Source organism: Streptopelia decaocto (genome assembly GCF_964273445.1).
Source record: "Streptopelia decaocto genome assembly, chromosome: 21".
Classification (NCBI taxonomy): Eukaryota; Metazoa; Chordata; class Aves; order Columbiformes; family Columbidae; genus Streptopelia; species Streptopelia decaocto.
The window spans coordinates 6,623,550-6,646,058 of NC_138676.1; the positions used below are offsets into that span (position 1 = coordinate 6,623,550).

Here is a 22,509-nt window from a genome sequence, read left to right on the forward strand (position 1 = left end):
GCCTGTTCAGTGTCCAGCACCTCTGGGGTAAGAACCTTTTCCTCATGTCAAACCTGAGCCTCCCCTGTCTCATCTTCCTGTCATTCCCTTGAGGACTTTCATTGGTCACCAGAGAGAACAGATCAGTGCCTTCCCCTCCTTCTCCCCTTGTGAGGAAGTTGTAGCCACCACGAGGTCTCCTTTGAGTCTTTTCTTCAGCCCTGATGCTCAGAAACCCCTTGGTTTGCTTTCTGAAGCAGAAAGGAGAAGCCATGACCCCCAGGCAATGGGAAGGGGGATCCTGTCCCTCACACACGGCTCAGGGCTTTTCCTGGGACCGTGGGATGTGGGTGTGCAAGGCCCAGGGAAGGAAACACTGGGACAACAACTTCCAGCTTCCCCATGGGGCTGCAAGGAGGCAACGAGGCCCCAGTGCCATGAGGACAACATGTCTTCTCCTGGGCCTCAGTGGCAGAGACAACTGCCCTGGCCAAGGGGACAGAGACCTGGGTTCTGTGGGTCCCTTCCAGCCTTACAGCGCCCTTTGCCATCTCCACCACAGGCTGTTCTACACGGTGCTACCCCTGCCCCTTTTTCCCTGCAGGCTGCAGACACCCATCTCGCTTCCCCACCTGCTCTCACCCCAGCATTTCTGCACCTTCACTGCTGTGTCTGCACCCTCACTGGCTGCTCTTTGGCACACAAACCATGGGCTGATCCAGCTCCCTCTGGGTCACCTCTTGCCCCACAGCACTGCCCTTCCAGTGACATTTCTTCCTCCTGATTTCCAGTCCTCACCTTCCAAGCTGTACTTTCTGACATTTTTTTGTCTTTCCTGCCTCTTCCCACTACCAAGGGAAGCTCAGTCACCTCAGAAACTGCTCTTCATGCAGAGAATCCCATCGTCAGGCTTCTTGTGTTTTTTTACCTGACCAGAGTGAAGTCACCTCCCCATGATCTTCTAAATCCCAGGACTGCCACTGGCCTTTCAGCTTCTCTGACAGACACGACCATGTCCCTGCTGCTGTCCCGTCATGTCCTCAGGTGGGATGGACATGACAACCCATCTCCAAGGGCTCTTCCTGGGTAGGGCCTGTGTGTACCTTGGCAGAGGTTCTTTCCCAGCCATGTCCCTGCTGCTGGGCTGTCACCTCCAGACACAGAACTGACCTCACTGTCCCCTTCACAGCCACAGGATTCTGACTGGATTATGAGTGTCTGAGACACAACTGACCTCATAATATGACAACCATCCATTCCCCCTCTTTATCACCCAGGACAGAAGCACATTCCTACACCTGCCCCTCTTTCCCACAGGCTGTAGACACCCCTCTCGCTTCCTCACCTTGTTCAAATTTGTCATATATATTTCCTACTAACAATGTGAGTGAAAAGCACTCCTCACTGGAACTGCTTTTTTTTATGTTAACACCTTCTATATCTCTATATCTATTCTCTCTCCTGAAACCTCTTCAAGGCAAAAATTCTGTCAAATCACAGAATAACTCAGGTTTGCAGAGAGCCCTTTTCTCACTCATCTTGTTTCACTCTCCTGCTCAGGGCAGGGTGAACCAGGTGAGGTGGCTCAAGACCTCCACCCAGGTTTGCATCATTCTCAAAGGCACTGAAAGTGCACTCTGATACATCATAGAAGGGGAGAATAAAGATGTTCAACAGCATTGGTCTAAGTGCTGGTCACTGAGAGATGACACCAGTAACTGGCTGCACGGAGGACTTTGTACCACTGATGATATTTGGGCTTGACGATTCAGCCAACTTCCCACCCAGCATCCACTTCTTGAGCCCCGTCAGCACCACTATGGCCAGAAGGAGACCATGTCTGAGCCTTGCAAATGCCCTGTGCACAACATGCCTTTCTTTCCCCTGTCCATTTGGGTTCAGCAATCCCTTCATTGTCCTTCACATTCCTGGAAATGGCTGCAGGAGGCTTGTCCCATCCCTTTCCCAGGGAGGGAGGTAGGGTGGCCAGACTGTTATTCTCCCCATTCCTGTTTGTGCTCTTCTCGAAGATGGGACTGAGTTCTGCATTTTTGAGGACCCCAGAACCTCTCTGGTTTCTATGGCACTTTTGAGAGCACAATGCGGAATCAAGGGCAAGGGTGATGTAGCAGACAAGAGCACTTGAAATGATCCTGTCCAAGGCAGCTGAAATGAATGTCACTGATCCAGTGGGGTTTGTTCCTGGAGTCACACACATAAATATCAGGGTTCTGTGAGGTGTCCACATCAGAGCTGGTCTCAGGACTCCTTATACACCCAGGGATGCTCAGAGACAGAGTCTGTCCTTTTTACACTCAGAAGCAGGAGTCACAGTGTCCCTCTGGCCTCCTGTTGCCGCTCCAAAGGGACAGGAGACACCTCAGCCCTGTGGTGTGTCACCTGCTCTGCACTCATCTGGAATGTCCAACGTCATGAGGCATGGACACGGAGACCTCAGATCAAGGATGCATATCCCAGTGCTGCATTCAGGTGTTTTCCCAATGTGAAGTGACCTCAAGCCCTGTCTGTGCCACAGACCTTCATTAAGCCCCAAAGAATAGTTGGTGGTGTTTATGGTTGCTCACGTTCATGTCACCTCACGTACATGATGTGCGTGCTCACATCTCATCTGTACAAAGCAAACACAGACTGCTGAACTATTCATTGAGTGTTCACTCATGGAGGGAAGAACAACCTCCGCGGGTGAGAAGCCAGTGCTGGAAATAGTGGTTATGAGTTGCCAGTCCATGGTGATTGACCTGAGGCGCCTTCTATGGGGTGTCCAGTGCACAGGGGCACAGCCCAGCCCCTGCTCTGCTGGTCCTGCAGGTCTCTGGCAGGAGCCTGGCTGTGAGAGGACACTGCTGTGTGCCAGCCCTGCACACACACGCTCTTTTTTTCTGTACCCTGGTGTTTGCGTCTGTGGCCACTTTCTTGGGCATGTTCTAGAAGAACTGCCACACAGCAGGACAGTGACCAAGCTGCCAGAGCACTCAGGCCTTGCACCAACACCAGGGATGAGAAGGAGAGTGTGGAGTGGAACCAGAACAGCTCTGGAAGAACAAGCGCTGCTGCTCCCTGGCAGGGCTGCCAGGATGGACTCTTTTCCCCTCCTCTCATTGACAAAGAGATAGTCCCTGCAGCTCAAAATAGGCCTTGAAGGAAGAATATCAGATAAAAAAAGTCACAGCAGAGACCTTTATTTTGCAGAGAGCATGGCTTCATATTTATAGAGGCAGTGGGTTTTAAAAAAAAAAAAAAAAAAGACAGTTAATTAGAAAGGGGATGAGAAAAATATCACGATTTATTGAACAGAAATCCACCACCACCACACACACACAGAAGTCTGGGCCTCTAATGAGTTACATTAAAACTGTTATCTGTCAAAGAGCAGATGACGGACACTTTATTATTTTTGAAATGCTTCCCACCATTAGTTTATTCAGGGCATCCTTGAGCTCTTTGTTCCTCATGCTGTAGATGAGGGGGTTCAGTGTTGGAGGTATCAGCAAGTACAGAACAGACACCACCAGGTCCATGGATGGGGAAGAGATGGAGGGGGGCTTCAGGTTGGCAAACATGATAGTGCTGAGGAACAGGGAGACCACGGCCAGGTGAGGGAGGCAGGTGGAAAAGGCTTTGTGCCGTCCCTGCTCAGAGGGGATCCTCAGCACGGCCCTCAAGATCTGCACATAGGACACCACAATGAACACAAAACAGCCAAAAGCGAAAGAAAAGCTGACTACAAGAAACCCAGCTTTCCTGAGGTAGGTGTCTGAGCAGGAGAGCTTGAGGATCTGGGGGATTTCACAGAAGAACTGGTCCAGGGCATTGCCCTTGCACAGGGGCAGTGAAAATGTATTGGCCGTGTGCAGCAGAGCATTGAGAAACCCAGTGGCCCAGGCAGCTGCTGCCATGTGGACACAAGCTCTGCTGCCCAGGAGGGTCCCGTAGTGCAGGGGTTTGCAGATGGCAACGTAGCGGTTGTAGGACATGATGGTGAGAAGAGAATACTCTGCTGCTGTCAAGAAGGCAAATGAAAAGAGCTGAGCAGCACATCCTGAATATGAGATGGCCCTGGTGTACTCTGCATCTGTGGTAGCCCCTCTGGCAATGACAATTAAACAGGTATTTGTACTATAAGGCTCCATACCGCATCCACAAGCACACATCTAAGTGGTTCAGATGACGGGTGGTCTGGCAAACGTCACCCTTTGTGTCCCCCGGTGATGGACACTGCTCATGTGCCTCTGCAGAGAGTGGCAGGAGCTGGATCCCCTTCTCGGGACAGACTCCTTCCAGGAGAGACACAGACACAGGGGAACTCATCAGGGCTTTACGGCATTTCACTGGGCATCAGTTTTGGCATATTGGGTGCTGTCCTGTGACTGCCCTTTCTGCACAAATGATCATAGAAACACAACCATTTAGTGAAACATGGTCATAAAGGGGCTGTTATGGACAAGAAAGCTCACCATGAACTGTGGAGAGAGTGAGGAAGTTTATAATAAGCACCAGGAAGAACCAAGAAGCTTGAGGCCTCTTCTGAAGGGCAGGAGGCCTGAGCAGCCGTGATTGGCCATTGTAGGTGTGGGAGAGGGTCAGGGCATGTCAGGGAGAAGCAATGAGATGGTGATGGCTTCAGTGAACCCTTCCAGCCATGTCTGAGCCCAGAAATGGAAAGCAGTGGATGTCTGCAGGTGGAAGAGGAACAGGAGGAAGATTTTCCTGGGAATATGGAAGGAAGAAAGGCCTCTCTTGGGCTCATCATGTATGGCAGTACCATTTGCATGCTGTGGGCATGGCTGTGCCTGGGAGATGGGGAGCGGCTGCTGCTGGGGTGGCTGTGCTCAGTCATGGCCCATGAGCTGACCCTGCTCTGCTCCTCTCTTACACTGCCCACACTTGGATGGTCCTCAGGAATCATCCATGAACCTGGTGGATGCATGAACCTCCTGGAGTGATGGGTATGGATCCAAATAGGGGATTCAAGCAAGTGTGGGACTGGGACATTGAGGTCACTGGTGACCATTGCCAGGTGAATGAAAGAAGCTGGATGAGTTGTGAGGAACTCACAGGCATTTCCAACTCCACAGAAAACTAGAGCCTGAGAATTAAACCAAGATTAGTTGGCATAAAACTCACTACCAAAACAAAAAACACTCACACTGACCACAGGAAAAGCCTTCAAAAACAGTTGAGAAAAATCTCCCAGGTCCCAGGGGTCAGGGCTCAGCCATTCTGGTGATGAACAAGCATCAAGGGCTGTCATGGCATCAGAGCCACCTCCACATGGCCCTCACCACCTGGAACCAGTGTCTCCAAGTCTTGCCTTCAGCAGCCTCCAGGGACAGGGACCTGCACTGGTTGTTTCCTTCACAGCTGTGTCAGTGATGGCCCTTCGTGGGGTCCCAAACACCCTCAGAAACTTGGGGTTTGCTTCTGCCTTTCACTTCATGAGAGGTTTCTTCATTCTCTCAGTAGCTGCACTTCAGGATCATGGCAGCAGAGGGCTCATTAACATCTAAAATGCTCTTACAAGCCAATGCTCTGTGCATCATTTTCCTAAAGTCTTCAAGTCAGGTGTGGATGATTAGAGAGATTTCAGGAACAGCCAAAGAGAGACCATTTCCATAATAAATAGCAATAAAGCCAAATTTCTTCTATTTCCTTCCCTGCTCGCCCTTCCCTCCCTTTCCAGAACAGGTGGCATCAGCAGCCTCCAGTTCATATTGATGTGTTGCATCTCCTGATAAAGACTGAATATGTCAGAAAAGTGGGTGCCTAAAACACCATGTGAGTGAGGAGACAGGCCAGGACACCTCAAGAGGAGTCACACTCCTCTGGACCAAGAGGTGGGTGTCCCTGGCAATCTCAGGTGCCACAGCACAGTGATACTTGTGTTCAGGAGCTGGTCAAGTGACCCATCTCCTGTTCTGTAACGGTGTCTGAGTTTGCTCAGGTCACGCCTGACTTGAGCCCCATCCACTGCTGGGTGTTCTCCAGACTCCTGCCTTCAGGAACAAAGTCCCAGGAGACCTTGCTGGTGAAGATGGAGGCAAAGAAGCCATGAAGAACCTCAGTCCTGTCTGATTCTACTCTTATGAAGTTCAGCAGCAGGCCCACGTTCACCCTGTCTATTCTTTTACTGCAAGTGAAGCTCTGTCAGCTCATCTTGCTGCCCTTCCCGTGTAGGTATCAAGTCCAGGGCAACTTTGGCGTGATCCCCAAAACCATGGACAAGGTTTCTAAATTCCTCCTTTGCAGGTTCTCCTGCTCCCACCTCCTGTGTGCTGCCTTTCTGGCCTGCAGCTCCATCAGTTCAGAGGAGCAGCCTCGTGAGATAAATGCCTCTGTTCATGGGTACTTGGAGGGATCATTCTTGTGCTTGGAGCAGGATGGCCTGTAAGGCTGATCAGATTTCCTGAGCTCCTTCACCCTTCAGATCTACTTCCATGTCACCACTTTGCCCACCATCCCCCAGTATGTCCAAGTCTTCTCCTCTGGAGCCCACCAGCCTGTGCTCTGCTGCTGGCCTTCCTCCCTCCCCTCTGGTGCCTGGGACCCCACTGTGTCCTGGTCACGACAGCGAAGGTGGACACTGATGTTCACATCCCTCACCAGGGTTTCTTTGTTTCCCAGTTCCAGATCCAGGTGAGCATCACCCTTGTTGGCTCATCAGGCAGCTCTGTCAAGCAGTTGGCCCAAGATCCTTTGGACTGTTGGCACCTGCAGATTTGCCTGGCCGGTGAATGTCAGGGCAATTACAGTTCCCCATAGGGATCTGGTCACTGACTGGTGACTTCCTCCTTGAGTTGCTGACAGAAGACCTGTTCAATTTCTTCTCCATGACCATGTAGTTTCTAACACCGAACATGTTGTCACCCTGTACTGGGATTACATAGCACACTCTTTGAACATGGGTGAGAGTCGGTGTGCTACAGTTGTCACATCTCTGAGAAGACAACAGGAGTTTGACTGATGTCAGTCAGAGCTGATTTCTGCTGCTCCAAGATGGACCCGCTCCTTGCCAAACCTGAGCCACTCAGTGATGCTGGCAGCACCTCTGGGATATTGTATTTGAGAAAGGGTAAAAAACGCTGCACAACAGCAGGTGGGAGAGAGGAGGGAGGAAATGGGAGAGAAAAGCTCTGCAGACGCCAAGGTCATATCCCATAGGACCCAAGCAGGTCCCTCAGCAGCCAAATCCTGCTCTCCTGAAATCCTGCTCTTGGCCTTGTTCTCATCTCCAGGAGCCTCAGCTTCACTTTCCCATCCCTGACTGCTCCATCCTTACCAACTCTTTTTGGTTTGTACGTGTGAAGTCCCACAGGGCACCTCACCCCACTGACTCCTCAGCACCCATGTCAGGAAGATGTTGTCAACGACCTCCAAACCTTCCTGGATGGCTGGTACCTTGTAGATATTGAGATATCTTAGGTCTGCCACGAGACAGGGCCTTGGAAACATGAGGCTTCTTTCATTTGTCTGAAGGAGGCCTCATCTCATTCCAATTCCTCATCAGTGAGTCTGTAGCTGATGTCCAGTGACCACAACACTGCCCATGTTGTTCTGCCCTCTCATGCTGACTGCTCAACGTTCAGCTGACATTGTCTGTCCCCAGGCAGAGCTCCACACATTCCTGCTGCTCTCCCACATGAACGGAAACTTGCTCTCTAAATCCAGATCTCTGGTATTATGAGCACCAGAGCCCCAAGACCCTACTGTTTCTAAAAGAGATGGTATTTAGAGTATCCTATAACTCCTCATACTGTTATGTTGGGAGACACAACCCATCAGGATAAACAATCTGCATGCAAATATTAACAGCTGAGCAAATGGAGCTTCAGTCAAAGGAGGGTCCAGACCTTGATAAAGTCTGGGATTCACCCAACAGAAAGGTCTCTAATTTGTACATAGAGAAATGAGCAGTGCTGTATCTGGTTGGGACAATAACCCCATCGATCAGGACAGAGCAGGACCTGACACGCTGAGCAGTGACCCTGAGGAGAAGGGCCTGGGCACTCCAAGGTCCCCACACCAGCCCGTGGTGCACGCTCACCATGAACAAGGCAGCTGCACACGGGGCTGCGTGAGGAGGAGCGTGGGGACCCAGACACCTGCAGTTCTCATCCCAGTCGGTTCAGCACTGGTGTGACCCACACACACGGGTGTGTGCCAGTGTGCGGCTTCCCAGTTTGGAGCAGCAGGGAGGAACTGGAGAGTGCAGGGCTGTGCCAAGGCAGGTTCAGCACCTTGTGCACATGGGGTGGGGTGCTGAGGGACCTGGGCTGCTTTGGCTCAGCAGCGCTGGGGAGGCTGCAGCAGTGCAGGAGTAGCCTGAGAGTGCTTGAAGGGCGGTTTCAGAGGTGGTGGAGGTTTCTGCATAGTGGGAAAGAGCATGAGAAAGAAATAATGGCCAAAGTGCAGCTGGGAGGTCCCGGCTGGACATGAGCAGAAAGGAATGTGATGGAAGGGCAGTGCTGTGGTGGAGCAGGTCAGCAGAGGGAGTCTGCATCATCCCAAGGCTTTGTGCTTCAAGGACCAGCTGGGGAGGATGGAGAGATCTCAGCAAAGGAAGGAAGATGCTCAGACAAGAGCAAGGTGGGGCAGCAGGGGGGATGTCTCCAGCCTGCAGGGACAGAGGTGCAGGAGATGCCACAGCACAGGACAGGCTGTCGTGGAGATGATCACGGGATGGAAAGAGGCTGAAAGCCCCACCAGACATGAGCTCCTTCTCCCCTTGGCTGTGGCTGTTGTCTGCACCTCTGATGCCTGTGAGGAGACACCTTGTCCTTGCAGCACAGGGGCCTCATGGCCTCCTTGTCCCCAGCCAGGAACCTGGGAGGGGTGGGACCATAGTCCTGCCCTTGGCCTTGCACAGCCCCACATCACACTGTCCCAGGAAGGGCCCTGGGAACGTGGGAGGGACAGGACCTGATTTCCCAGGGCTGGGGGTCAGGACTGGGCCTTTTGGTTAAAGAAACACAACCAGGTTTACTCAGCATCAGAGCCACCATTACTTTGCTTTTCCTGACTTCCAGTTTTCTTCTCTAACGGAACCTGGATACTGTTTCTCAGTAGGTTCCCTCATTGGGACCCATTAACATTACAAGAAACTTTGGAGTTTGAATCTAACTTTGACTTCTTGAGAAGTTTCGTCACCTTCCTCCAGGGTCTGAGGTCCATGGACTCAGCACCAAACCCACCAGAGGGGTCATTAAAGCTCCTTGGGCTGCTCCTGTGCTGCTGAGCTGGGCTGGGCTCCTGGGACACAGGGAGCTCATGGCAGCGGCAGCGCTGCAGAGAGACAGCTCTGCCCAGGAGCAGCTCCTCTGCACACGCAGCAGGGCTGAGGGCTCTGCCTGGGGATCTCAGGAGACGAGCAAGGCAGAGAGAGATTAAAGGTGGTCAGGACTGGGAGGATGACTGAGAGCTCACTGGAGGAGAAACCTTTGCAGCCCTTGCCATGGTAAGTCTCTGGTGCAGGGCAGTGCAGCTGTAGCTCCTGGAGGCATCTCCTAAAACTGGCACAGGCACAGCTGGTGGGATCTGTAAGGATGGGGCTCTTGTCAGGCCATGTTGAACAGCTGTGAAGCCGGGTGAGCACCCAGGGGTGCCCAGGGCTGTCCTGCAGAGCAGGGTCCCTGCACCCCAGGGCTGTGCCGGGCAGGGACTCTGCCGCCTGCCAGGGTCAGCGCTCAGCCTGCCCGGGAGATCCCATGGCAGCAGCTGTGGGGGGAAGGAGCTACCCCCGGCAGGGCAGGCAGGGAGCTTGTGGGGTTGAAGGGGCTGTGTGGGTCAGGGCTGCTCAGAGCTCCAGATCCCCCCACAGACATGGCAGAGGGGCCTTCTGAACAACGACATCAAGACAGGAACAGCTGCAAGGGAAGGAGTCTGTGCTTTCAGTTTTCCACCCTTGCTCATCTGGGTGTGCAGTGGGAGATGGGGATTTATTTCTCTCTTTGGAGAAGACACTGAGACCCCAGTTCTCGTTAGGACTTGTCTGAGCTGCTCCTGAGCCCCTGCACACACAGAGCTGCCCCTGGGCAGTGCCAGGAGGTGTGAGCAGGACAGAGCTGAGCACACAGCGGGTGGGACGGGGTCTGTGACACTGACAGGGAGCAGACCAGGGACAGACACACAGCTGCAGGCAGCACAGACATGGGCAGGGAGAAGGAGCTCCTACCAGATATGCCAGGGATGGGATTTAGGAACCCCCCTACAATCCCCTGCAGTTCAGACACATTTCCCAGTGCAACCCCTGGTCTCCTCTCCTCCCCAGCAGACCCTCTGCCCCAAAGCCATGGGGTCCAGGTCATGAGTCTCCACCTCAGCAGCTGGACCTCCAGGTGAAGGGTTCCTGGAATGTGGTACACAAAAAAGGTGCTAAAAGTACTTGCTCTCCAGTGTCATTATGTGAGTGGCAGCAGCACAGCCGGGTAAGGAGAAGGTTCCACAGCATGCCCGTCTGCCTTTCTGTCCTTGCTTTATTTTCTGGTAGCACTGCAGTGTTCTTCCCTGTTTCTCCACCCGTCCCTGGTGCTCTTGCTCTCTGGGGTTGGGGTGGGAGTGTGGGTCAGTTTTTGTTCTGACACCAACACAGGGCGTCTTGACCCAGAGGTGTGTTCATGGAAACCAGATGCCCAAGCTGCATTTTAAGCTGTGATGAACTGTTATTCAAACTTAGTAGAAAGAGATGAATGAGCTGAAACATCCCTCCATCAGGAAGGGGGTTTTCCATGAGAAACAACCTGTTTATTTTCCTCAGAGAAGTCTCCCCTAACTTGTCACTGTCCTTTCCTCCTTGCACAGGTCCTCATGCCCACAGGCAGCCAATGTCCAACAGCAGCTCCATCACCCAGTTCCTCCTCCTGCCGTTCACAGACACACGGGAGCTGCAGCTCTTGCACTTGTGGCTCTTCCTGGGCATCTACCTGGCTGCCCTCCTGGGCAACGGCCTCATCATCACCACCATAGCCTGGGACCAGCACCTGCACACCCCCATGTACTTCTTCCTGCTCAACCTCGCCCTCCTCGACCTGGGCTCCATCTCCACCACAGTCCCCAAGTCCATGGGCAATTCCCTCTGGGACACCAGGGCCATCTCCTATGCAGGATGTGTTGCACAGCTATTTTTTTTTGTCTTTTCCATTTCAACCGAATATTTTCTTCTCACCATCATGTCGTACGACCGCTACGTTGCCATCTGCAAACCCCTGCACTACGGGACCCTCCTGGGCAGCAGAGCTTGTGTCCACATGGCAGCAGCTGCCTGGGCCACTGGGTTTCTCTATTCTCTGCTGCACACGGCCAATACATTTTCACTGCCCCTGTGCAAGGGCAATGCCCTGGGCCAGTTCTTCTGTGAAATCCCCCAGATCCTCAAGCTCTCCTGCTCACACTCCTACCTCAGGGAACTTGGGCTTATTGTGCTCAGTGTCTGTTTAGCATTTCTGTGTTTTGTGTTCATTGTGGTGTCCTATGTGCAGATCTTCAGGGCTGTGCTGAGGATCCCCTCTGAGCAGGGACGGCACAAAGCCTTTTCCACCTGCCTCCCTCACCTGGCTGTGGTCTCCCTGTTCCTCAGCATGTCCATGTTTGCCCACCTGAAGCCCCCCTCCATCTCCTCCCCATCCCTGGACCTGGTGCTGTCTGTTCTTTACTCAGTGGTTCCTCCAGCAGTGAACCCCCTCATCTACAGCATGAGGAACCAGGAGCTCAAGGATGCCTTGAGGAAACTACTTCAATACTCACTACCTCAGGTTTATAAGGTTTGCGTTATCTCACTAGGGCCGCAATAGAAATGCCCAGAACTAGCTTTTCATCTTATGTGTCTATATTTTTCCATAGTGCTTTTCCAGGGCTTTGTTTTTAGGTTCATGTCTATAATAATATATTTCTTGGCCTCCTGTGAGTCTTTTATTGAACCAAAGACCTCATGTACATATGTATATGCACCCATTGGTTTTGATAAAGTCAATAAATAAAGCAGTAGAAAACAATTTGTCTCAGGTCCCATCTCTTCACTCTCCTCTGGAGCTGAGGGATCAGCCCCAGGATGCAGGAGGGTCCAGGAGGCAAATGCTGCCCCATGGAGGAGCAGCCCCAGTGGCCTTGGGGCTGCTCATGGGCACCTCAGTTGTCGCTCCCTCTCTGCTGCCTGTGACTCGAGGCTGCTGCTTCCCTGGAGCCGTGGCCAAGGGCAACAGCAGGACATGGCCATTTCAGTGCTGGTGTCTCCTCAGAAAGACATCGATTTTGTTAAACCTGCAGTGGAACTGGAGCACAGGATTGATTTCGAGCTCAAGAAAGGTCTCGTGGAGAGCAGATGCTGGTCTGCAGTCACATCACACACTGCCTACTGGTCATCTATGGATATCACTCTTGTCCTTCTAACCTTTGTGTGCAAACATGACCAAGAACACACTGACACGTCCAGTTTATATACTCTTTGAATTTTGAACTGGGGGTGGAGCAGGATGGGAAAGGCAATTTTAAAACAAATGGCTGTGCCCTTGGATTTGTGGGGCTCCTAAGGTCTCATGTAACTTGAGACAGTCCTGTTGTCCCTACAGTGGCATCCCTGAGGCTGCAGACAGGAGCAAGCCACGGGAACCACTTGATCAGAGCTGTGTCTGTGCAAACAGCACCATAAACACCGAGGCTCCTCAGGGCAGGGCAGAAGACTGGACGCCTCTTCCAAAGCTGGTGTCAGGAATACAGCCCAGGTGCTGCTCCCTCAAAAGGGCTCCTGCTCTCTTAGGGTTCTTGATGGATTCAGGGGGACAGGCTCAGAGTCCCAGGGGGGTGTGCTAGGGACCAAGGACTGGACTAAGAGCTTCCTTCCTGTTTGCACATGTCCAAGAAGGCTGTAGCAGGTCTCCGACTTATCTGTCTGTTGCTGTTCCACCTGCAATAGGAATGACGGCAGATGGTCTTGTGAAGAGGAACTGTGTGCACCCAGCAGAGCTCAGGGGATCTCCAGGGACAGCATGGGAGTAAACTTTGGAAGGAGGGGCAGGTTACTCAGGAGGAATAGAAGAATTCAGTGAGGTTATGGAGGGAGAAAACTAGAAGGGCCAAAGCCCAACTGGAGCTACACCTGGGTACTGCTGTAAAAGGCAACAAGAAAAGTTTCTATAAATATTTCATTAACAAATGGAGGGCTAAGGAGAATCTCCATCCGTGATGGATGCAGAGGGAAAAACAGTGACAGAGGATGAGGGAAAGGCTGAGGTACTAAATGCCTTCTTTGCCTCAGTCTTCAATAGTCAGAACAGTTGTGCTCCAGGTACCCAGAGACCTGAGCCAGAAGACAGGGACAGGGAGCGGAATGAAGCCCTAATAATCCGAGGGGAAATGGTTGGTGACCTGCTACACCACTTGGACACCCACAAGTCTATGGCACCAGATGGGATACACGCAAGGGTGCTGAGGGAGCTGGCGAAGGGGATCACTGAGCCACTTTCCATAACCCACCAGCAATCCTGGCTAACTGGGGAGGTCCCAGTTCACTGGAAGTTGACTAACATGACACCCATTGACAAGAAGGGCCAGAAAGACAATCTGGGGAACTACGGACCTGTCAGTCTAACCTAGGTGATGGGCAATGTCATGGAGCAGATGATCTTGAGTAACATCACACAGCACTTAAAAGAGAACCATGTGATCAGGTCCAGTCAACATGGGTTTATGAAAGATAGGTCCTATTTGACCAACCTGATCTCTTTCTATGACAAGGTGACCCAACTAGTAGATGAGGGAAACGCTGTAGGTGTTGTGTACTTAGACTTCAGTAGAACCTTTGACACCGTATCCCACAGCATCTCCTGGAGAAGCTGCAGCTCATGGCCTGGATGGTGTATCTGTGATGGGTAAAGATCTGTCTGGAGGGTCGGGCCCAAAGAGTTGTGGTGAACGGAGACAATTCCAGTTGGCGGCCAGTCAGGAGTGGTGTCCCCAGGGCTCAGTATTGGGGCCAGTTCTGTTTAATCTCTGTCAGTGATCTGGATGAGGGGATCGAGTCCACCCTTAGTAAGTTTGTAGATGACACCAAATTGTGTGGAAGTGTTGATCTGTTGGAGGATGGAAAGGCCATACAGAGGGACCAGGACCATCTGGATCATTGGGCTGAGACCAATTGTCTGAGGTTTAACAAGCCCAAATCCCAGGTGCTGCAGCTGGGTCACAAAAACCCCAGGTAGCGCTACAAGCTCAGGAAAGAGTGGCTGGAAAATTGCCTGGTGAAAAGGAATCAGGGGTTGTTGATTGACAATCGGCTGAACATGAGCCTGTGTGTGCTCAGGTGGCCAAAAAGGCCACCAGCATCCTGGCTTCTATCAGGAATAGTGTGGCCAGCAGGAGTAGAGAAGTGACTGTGCCACTGTTCTTGGTGCTGGTGAGGCCGCAGCTTGAATCCTGTGTTCAGTTTGGGGTTCCTCATCATAAGAAGGACATTGAGGCACCAGAGAGATTGCAGAGGAGGGAACGGAGCTGGTGAGGGTCTGGAGCACAAGTGTGATGAGAAGCGGCTGAGGGAACTGGTGGGTTCAGCCTGGAGAACAGGAGGCTGAGGGGAGACCTTCTCGCTGTCCACAACTGCCTGAAAGGAGGTTGAGCATGGAGGGGGTTGGTCTCTTCTCCCAAGTAGCAAGTGATAGGACAAGAGGAAATGGCCTCAGGTTACACCAGGGGAGGTTTAGATTGGATATCAGGAAAAAATTCTTTCTGGAAAGGGTTGTCAGGCATTGGAACAGGCTGCCCAGGGCAGTGGGGGAGTCACCATCCATGAAGGGGTTTAAAAGGTGTTTAGACGAGGTTCTCAGGGACATGGTTTAGTACTAGATTTAGGTGGTGGTTGGACTCAGTCATTCTGAGGGTCTCTTCCGATGAAATGATTCTATTATATCAACTGGAAAATTCTTCTATCACATCTTCTACGTGCTCTTCACACACCTGCCTCTTTACCTACAGTCCTGAAACTTACCTAATTAAGCACTCAAGTCTTGAATACCAGATGTAAATGACGAAAGCGACATGACTCTATCAGTCTGGTCTGATACCTGCCTGTCCCAGGCAAACACCTCAGGTACATGGGGCCTCTGGAGGTTTGCACTGGGTGCTTATAGTGAGACCATGGAGCTCAGCCCGAAAACCTGAGAACGCCCCTCAAAACTTGAAAACCAAACTAAACCAACAACAAAAAGAACAAAAAAATACCCACATGATTTTTTCATCAGATGAAATAATTCAAAATTTCCAATAAAATGTCTGTGGAATTTCTATCCTTCCAAAATATGAATTTTCAGAATGTGTATGGACTGTGGGAGATGAAATGTTGGCCTTTCCCTGTGCTTGCAGTGCCAGAACTCTGTCTATCACTCCGTGTATTTAATCCCCTGGACATCCAGGAGTTTCCCCCTGTCCTTGCTCAGCTCACCGTGTGTGAACTCATCTCTTCAGAAGCCTGTCTGGACATTTGCACTTTCCATCGCTCCCCAGAGGTTCTTCACCTCTCACTCTTGGCTCATTCAGAGCCTCTCAGCTCTCACTCTGCTTTGAGCTTCAGGCAGGTAAAGTCTTTCAGCAGTTGCTCGTACTCCCTATAGGCAACTCTTCAATTATGGCAATGGACCACGCTGGAAACTACTTAATTTAACCATAGAACTGAGAAACATCATTAAGTTCTATTGTGGTTTTTTGTTTGTTTTTTTTTTTTTTTCTCCTTTTTTGTTTCCTCTAATTGAAAATTCCCCAGTGCCTGTTTACTTGCAGTTCTCTGAGGAAACATAAAATAATTCCTGCGAAGAAGCTGTAACAATCAGTGCAAACTTCAGTGCAGAATCTGATGTAAAGAAATGTGCTGGAAATGCCAGGGGCCAATGAGCAGAACAGGGAGTTTGGGGAGCTGGTTATAGATTTCCTGCTAACAATCTGAGCAGAGAAACATTCTTCACAGAACTGCTCTGTTTATTTGACACCTTTTAAGTCTCCTCTGTCTGTATTTTTATTTTCTTGTTCCTCCATCTCTTCCTTCTTCCACAACGTTTCCAAGGGAAAGATTCCTGGAATCACAGAGCAACTCAGGTTTGAACAGCATCTTGTCTCACTGTCCTGCTCAGGGCAGGGTGACCCAGGTGAGGTTGTCCAAGGCCTCTGCCCAGCTTTGCACCATCCACTAAGGAGCTGAACATTCACTCTGTGACATCATTCAGGGGCCCAGGCTTGGGGCTGTGACACCTCCCTGGGGAGGCTGTTCCAGTGTCCAGCGCCCTCTGTGGGAAGAACCTTTTCCTCATGTGCAACTGACCCTCCCTGGCACATCTTCTGCCATTCCCTGGGCTCTGTCACTGTCACAGAGAAGAGCTCAGACCTGCCCCTCCTGCTCCTGCTGAGGAACCTTCAGCCCATGAGCTCTGCCCTCAGTCTGCTCTGCCCCAGCTGAACAAACCCAGGGACTCCAGCCGCTCCTCATACTGCTTTCCTCCAAACCCTTCACCAAATCTGTAGCCCCTTCTGGACGCTCTCCAGTAGCTTTATCTCTTTTTACCCTGTGTCCCCAGCCCTGCACACAGTGAATGCTGCAAGTGAGGCCGCCCCAGCACAGAGCAGAGCGGGACAATCCCCTCCCTGCCCGGCTGGCCGTGCTGTGCTGGTTGCACCCAGGACACGGTCTCTCTTGGCTCCAGGGACACAGGTAGCTCATGTTCAACTTGCTGTTGACCAGACCCTCAGATCCCTCTCTGCAGAGCTGCTGTCCAGCATCTCATCTCCCAGTCTGTATGTACAGACAGGGCTGACGTGTCCCAGGTGCAAAATGGCACCCCAGAATATCTGACAGCATTGGCGCTCACTTCGGTTTATCTCACCTCACATACATGATGTTCACGCTCGCATCTCATCTGTACAATGCAAACATGAACATCTGACATACTAATTCAGTGTCTTTTCAGGTAAGGACAAAGAACCTCTCTGAACTGGGGCAAGAGGTCCGGGCTGAAAATGAAGGCTGTGAGGGATTAGTCCATGATGATTGGGGAGATCTGATGGCGTGTCCAGTGCACAGGGGCACAGCCCAGCCCCTGCTCTGCTGGTCCTGCAGGTCTCTGGCAGGAGCCTGGCTGTGAGAGGACACTGCTGTGTGCCAGCCCTGCACACACACACTGTGCAGCTGCACACTGATGTTTCATCTGTGGCCAGATCTGTAGGAATAAGCTGGAGAGAAACTTTGCAAGAAGATATAAACCATCATGCACTGCCCATAAGAGATCACCTTTCTATCTGGAAAGGCTGTTCTGGGGCAAGCTCTGTCACAGCAGTGCCCATTGCCTGTCCCTGCCTGCGCTCACAGGACTGACACACAGCAGGACGGTGACCAAGCTGCCAGAGCACTCAGGCCTTGTACCAACACCAGGGATGAGAAGGAGAGTGTGGGAGTGGAACCAGAACAGCTCTGGAAGAACAAGCGCTGCTGCTCCCTGGCAGTGCTGTCAGGCTGGACTCTTTTCCCTCCACACAGGAACTGTCCATGCAGCTCCAAATAGGCTTTGCAGGAAGGATACCATGAAAATGAGTAATGACAGGGCCCTTTATTTTGTTTAAATACATGAGATCATGGACAGTAGTTATACAAGAAAGGAGGCAGTGAAAGAGGGGTGACAACATTATCACAATAAAACCACCATCAACAAGAAAAAATAGAGATGAAAGGCTGGTTCTGTAATTAGTTACATTAAAACTCTTATGTAGAAAAAGATGGGCGGTTTATTGCTTCAGAAAACACTAAGTCAAGAGTTTCCACAAGGCATCTTTGAGCTGTTGGTTCCTCATGCTGTAGATGAGGGGGTTCACTGCTGGAGGAACCACTGAGTACAGAACAGACACCACCAGGTCCAGCCATGGGGAGGAGATGGAGGGGGGCTTCAGGTTGGCAAATGTGCCAGTGCTGATGAACAGAGAGACCACGGCCAGGTGAGGGAGGCAGGTGGAAAAGGCTTTGTGCCGTCCCTGCTCAGAGGGGATCCTCAGCACGGCCCTCAAGATCTGCACATAGGACACCACAATGAACACAAAACACAGAAATGCTAAACAGACACTGACCACAATAAGCCCAAGTTCCCTGAGGTAGGAGTGTGAGCAGGAAAGCTTGAGGATCTGGGGGATTTCACAGAAGAACTGGCCCAGGGCATTGCCCTTGCACAGGGGCAGTGAAAATGTATTGGCCGTGTGCAGCAGAACATTGAGAAACCCAGTGGCCCAGGCAGCTGCTGCCATGTGGACACAAGCTCTGCTGCCCAGGAGGGTCCCGTAGTGCAGGGGTTTGCAGATGGCAACGTAGCGGTCGTACGACATGATGGTGAGGAGACAATACTCTGCCACTATCATAGAGAAATGAAAAGAGCTGTGCAGCACATCCCAAGTATGAGATGGTCTTGGTGTCCCAGAGGGAATTGGCCATGGACTTGGGGAGAATGGTGGAGATGGAGCCCAGGTCGAGGAGGGCGAGGTTGAGCAGGAAGAAGTACATGGGGGTGTGCAGGTGCTGGTCCCAGGCTATGGTGGTGATGATGAGGCCGTTGCCCAGGAGGGCAGCCAGGTAGATGCCCAGGAAGAGCCACAAGTGCAAGAGCTGCAGCTCCCGTGTGTCTGTGAACGGCAGGAGGAAGAACTGGGTGATGGAGCTGCTGTTGACCATTTGCATCCTCGGACAGGAGGCACTGTCATAGGAGGAAAAACTGTTACAAGTTAGGTGAGACTTTTTCAAGTACAATGAAAACTATCTTGCAAAGATGTTCCACCTATCACAAACAGAGACTCTTCTTTTACAGGGCATATTCCTCCAGCTCCATGGCCAGAGCCTTGTTTGATGCCTCTGCCTGCGCGCTCTTGGTAAATCAATCCACCTCTACAGAACTGGGCAGGGATAGGGATCAGACCTGGTGTTCAGCTTTCTAAGGTGAAACCACTTGTAATGCAGAAAGGACTGTCAGCATCTGCACTGCCAATGCTATGCGATGGGAAGTGTCAAGGAAGTTTAAGAGTTCTATGTTTTTTACATTTGCTCCCCATTTCCCCTAGTGAGTGTTCTTGTATTTCTTTCTGCTGCACTCAGGGAGAACACGGTGAGTCCTGCGAGACCAGAGGGTGCCTGTGGGTCAGTGCAGGGTGAGGGCAGCTGCTCTGTCCCTCTGTCCTGCTCCAGCTGCCCTGGGCTGGCACCTTTCTGAGATGGGGGCTGATCACACTCCCATGTTACCCTGAAAAGCCACCAGGCACTGCTGAGAGCAGAGGGATCCACCTCAGACCATGACAGGTCTCACCCTTTCCGAAGGTCTCAGCACCCAACGTTTAGCCCAGGACACACACGGCTCATTTCACAAACCAAACAGCATTTTATCTGTTCTAGCATCTCTGTGCTTCTCCATGGGCCTTTCAGATAACACAGAGATGCTGTAGGACAGATTTGCATCCTGGAGGGAAGCTCACAGCTTGGAAGGAAACATCAACAAGACAGCCAAGGGTCCTAATGATGGCATTTGATTGAGGGAGACTCAGCTCATTCCCAGCCCCACAGACTGCATTGCCCACAGCCCACAGGTCAGAGCAAAGCTGGGACACGTGTGCCCATGGACACACCTGCAGGAAAGGACCCACAAGATCAGGCTGTGACTCTGCAGCTGAAACTGCCATCCCCAGAGAGCCTGACAGCAAGAACAAGATCCCAACAGCAGGGACCCAGAGCAGGGGAGCAAGAAGGAAAATGCGGTGAGGGTGGGTGTGAGAGAGGCCAGGGCAGAGGCAGCCGGGCACTCAGACAGCGTCACCCTTCCCCAGCTGTGCAGCCACCTCCCAGACACCAACACTGCGGGCAGCTGCTCTCAGCCCCTGTGCTCTGCAGAGGAACTGCAGCTCTGGCTGCACAGGAGCTGCTTCATGCCTTGGAGCCCCCGGCCCTGAGGGCAGAGGCTTTGCTGGGTGGGACAGGAGGCCAGGGGGCTGCTCACAGGAGGGATCTGACCTGCAGGGGGTCACAGGGACTTTTCTCTCTTCTCCCTCCCATAACAATTCTGGGTTCAGTTTCCTCTCATTTCTGATCATTTCCCTGCTGCCTGGAGATTCTCCCCTGGGAGGTGTTTCCCTGTCCATGTCTGTTCCCTGTCAGTGCTCACAGACCATCCCACCCTCTGTGCCCTCCCCCTGGCCCTACAGATCCTGCCTGTTCACAGGGCACTGCCTGGGGGCATCTTCCTGTTTCCAGGCTGGAAAACAGGACAGGTCACATTAAGTGTAAGGTGTCCAACAAAGGTGATGCTGGTTCTGCATAGGCAGAAGAGAGGCAAGGCATGCCAGGATTCTCTGGAAGACCTACTGCTGTTCATGTGTCTCAAGTATTTGTTTAAAATTAAAAACTGCCTTAATCACCACCCATTCCCCAGAGTAGGAGACTGAAAACACAAACTCAGAGAGGTTCCTTATCTTTGTAGTACTCTTTGTCTTCTTCTTCTCCTTGAAACCTCCTCTTGTCAATATTCTGGAAGGAGCTGGAGCTGTGAGCAGCCCCGACCCACGGAGAACCCAGCAGCAGAAGGACCCTGCCCTGCCGGGGGTCGCTATTCCCCCCACAGCTTCTCCCCTCAGTGTTGCTGGGCTCTCCCGGGCAGGCTGAGCGCTGACCCTGGCAGGCGGCAGAGTCCCTGCCCGGCACAGCCCTGGGGTGCAGGGACCCTGCTCTGCAGGACAGCCCTGGGCACCCCTGCCTGCACATTGACATTTACACCCCACAGCCACCCTGGGGAGAACGCAGCATTCACGTCTTGTCACTTGCAGTGCAGAAGGCAACCCCTGCTCTGCAGCACATCCTCTCCTCTGCATCAGAGAATCTCTGAGAGTTGTACTTACATCTCATGTAGACTCGTCAATGTGACAGCTTTCTGAGATCCTACCAAGATTTGCAGACACAATGCCCTGCAGTCAGAGACTTAATAGTTGTGAAGATTTCTCATCCAGTTATGTCTCAGCATCCTCCCAGCCCAGACTGCGTTTCCCTCTCTGTGCCTGGCTCCTGTACCCTCGGTGCTGCAGGCAGAGCCCTCAGCCCTGCTGCGTGTGCAGAGGAGCTGCTCCTGGGCAGAGCTGTCTCTCTGCAGCGCTGCCGCTGCCATGAGCTCCCTGTGTCCCAGGAGCCCAGCCCAGCTCAGCAGCACAGGAGCAGCCCATGATGTCCCTTTCTCTGTCCCCTCTGGGCTCCTCCAGGTGTCCCTGGGGCTCCAGGGGCACATCCTTTCAAACAACCTGACGTAATCAGTGATGTTGATTATCTCCTCTGAAGAGACACACCTTTGTGTTCTTTGTATTAAACAATGAATTAGTATGAGAATCAACTTTTCTTGTCCCATCATTAGTCAGGACACCAGCAATATTACAGCAAAGGATCTAATTTCTCCAGGCTGGGGGAGGAATATCTTCAGTTGAATGAGTTCAAGCATTTTATTCTGGTTTTATACTCCTAGGTCTAGAGAGACATTCATCAGTCTTTGGCCATGTCACGTCTGTGCTCTGATTCAAAGCCTTTGCACACATGGGCTCTTGGACACTTGGTACCAGGTTTCTTGTGCAGGTCAGAGCTGGGCTGGTGCCACAGCTGGGGTGGTTCAGCCCAGATGTGAGGCAATGTCCTCAGCCAGGGACCTGACTGGGGAGCTGGAGCTGTCAGTGCTGCAGACAGAGCTGTGACACGGATGGAATGAACTGCCAGGCAGGGTGGCACGAGTGAGTTCATCTGGTCTGCAAGGACAGCAGCAACAGTCCAGATCAAAACCCAGCCTAAACATGTAAAGAGGTTTACGCAGGGTGGATTGTGCCTGTCCATCCTCTCTGCTTTCTGTGAAGAAACGACAGGGTTGCTGGATGTGGGGACAATAGTTATTGTATTTTACTTGAAAGTCAGCAAGGCATCCATCACCATCCCCTGCAATATTCATGTGTCCAAGGCAGGATATTATGGTCTGCTTTGATATTCAAGTAAATGGTATAAAGGAAGCTGGATGGTTGGGCTGAGAAGGACAGTAGGTTAAAGGAGAAACTTTCCAGTCATGAGGACAGCCCAGCACTGGAAGCTGTTTCCCAGGAGTGCGCACTCACTCTGTCCCAGAAAGTGACCAAGATGTGTTTGGATCAATCCCTGAGCAATCTGGTCTGACCCTGCTGTGAGCAGGAGGTTGGTCAAGACACCTCCTGAGCTCCCTTGGAGCCTGAATGACGCTGTCCTTCCTTCTCGTTCATGTTTTCCATTTAGGGACAGCTCTCAGGTGCTCCCTGAGCACAGGAATAATTCAGAGAAGGTCTAGGGCTGCATTACAAGTACCTCCATACAGCCCTGACCACAACTTTTGCATCCTTTTTCTTTCGCCCTGACCCAAAATCTTCTTTTTTTGTTGTCCTAATGCCTTTCCAGAAAGAATTGCCCATCTCTTTAATCCTTTCAGAGCAGTTTGTTCAAGAGGTGTCAGCATCCATGTACAGAGTCTG

The 22,509-nt window shown here is 51.9% G+C and overlaps 1 protein-coding gene and 1 pseudogene across 2 annotated transcripts; one reads left to right on the forward strand and one right to left on the reverse strand.

Moving 5' to 3' along the window:
• Positions 1-10,817: 10,817 nt before the first annotated feature.
• Positions 10,818-11,783, forward strand: LOC309448709 (olfactory receptor 14J1-like; the record flags this gene model as incomplete). Its single annotated transcript, XM_082070433.1, has 1 exon — positions 10,818-11,783. The coding sequence occupies one exon, from the start codon at positions 10,818-10,820 to the stop codon at positions 11,781-11,783; it is 966 nt and encodes a 321-aa protein (XP_081926559.1).
• Positions 11,784-17,763: 5,980 nt separating this feature from the next.
• Positions 17,764-18,676, reverse strand: LOC309448710 (olfactory receptor 14J1-like; annotated as a pseudogene). Its single transcript has one exon. The product of its transcript is annotated as an olfactory receptor 14J1-like (transcript).
• Positions 18,677-22,509: the final 3,833 nt, after the last annotated feature.